The 298-nt window shown below is 50.0% G+C and overlaps 1 protein-coding gene across 1 annotated transcript in view; it reads right to left on the reverse strand.

Annotated features, from left to right (window-relative positions):
- Position 1: 1 nt before the first annotated feature.
- Positions 2-298, reverse strand: part of LOC119585497 — a gene marked incomplete at its 5' end in the record, with an annotated part of 2,768 nt that continues 2,471 nt past the window's right edge. Inside the window, 1 exon segment of the mRNA XM_037934142.1 lies at positions 2-247. Within this exon segment, the coding sequence (XP_037790070.1) occupies positions 10-247 (238 nt within the window).

Raw genomic sequence — 298 nt, forward strand, 5'->3', positions numbered from 1 at the left:
GCGCGCGCGCTAGGAACAACAATATCCACTTTCGGGAAGCAAGAAGGGATTGCAGAGCAAATTCAAGAGGAGCTGGAACTCGTCTCGATCTGTCCTGTACGACGTGTGGAAGGAATCTGCGCAGTTCCACCAGCGGCTCAAGTACAACGTATCCTGAGACATGTTTGAAGTGTGTAAATACTTGCATTCGTTAAGGCTGGCAAGGTTGAACGGCAAGAGAGTGTCCCATCGCCACATGCCGGTCGCTCTAGGGGAGAGAGAGGAGCAAAAATATCGATGAGAAAGATTGATTTAGGGA

The sequence above is a fragment of the Penaeus monodon genome, chromosome 19, assembly GCF_015228065.2.
Source record: "Penaeus monodon isolate SGIC_2016 chromosome 19, NSTDA_Pmon_1, whole genome shotgun sequence".
Classification (NCBI taxonomy): Eukaryota; Metazoa; Arthropoda; class Malacostraca; order Decapoda; family Penaeidae; genus Penaeus; species Penaeus monodon.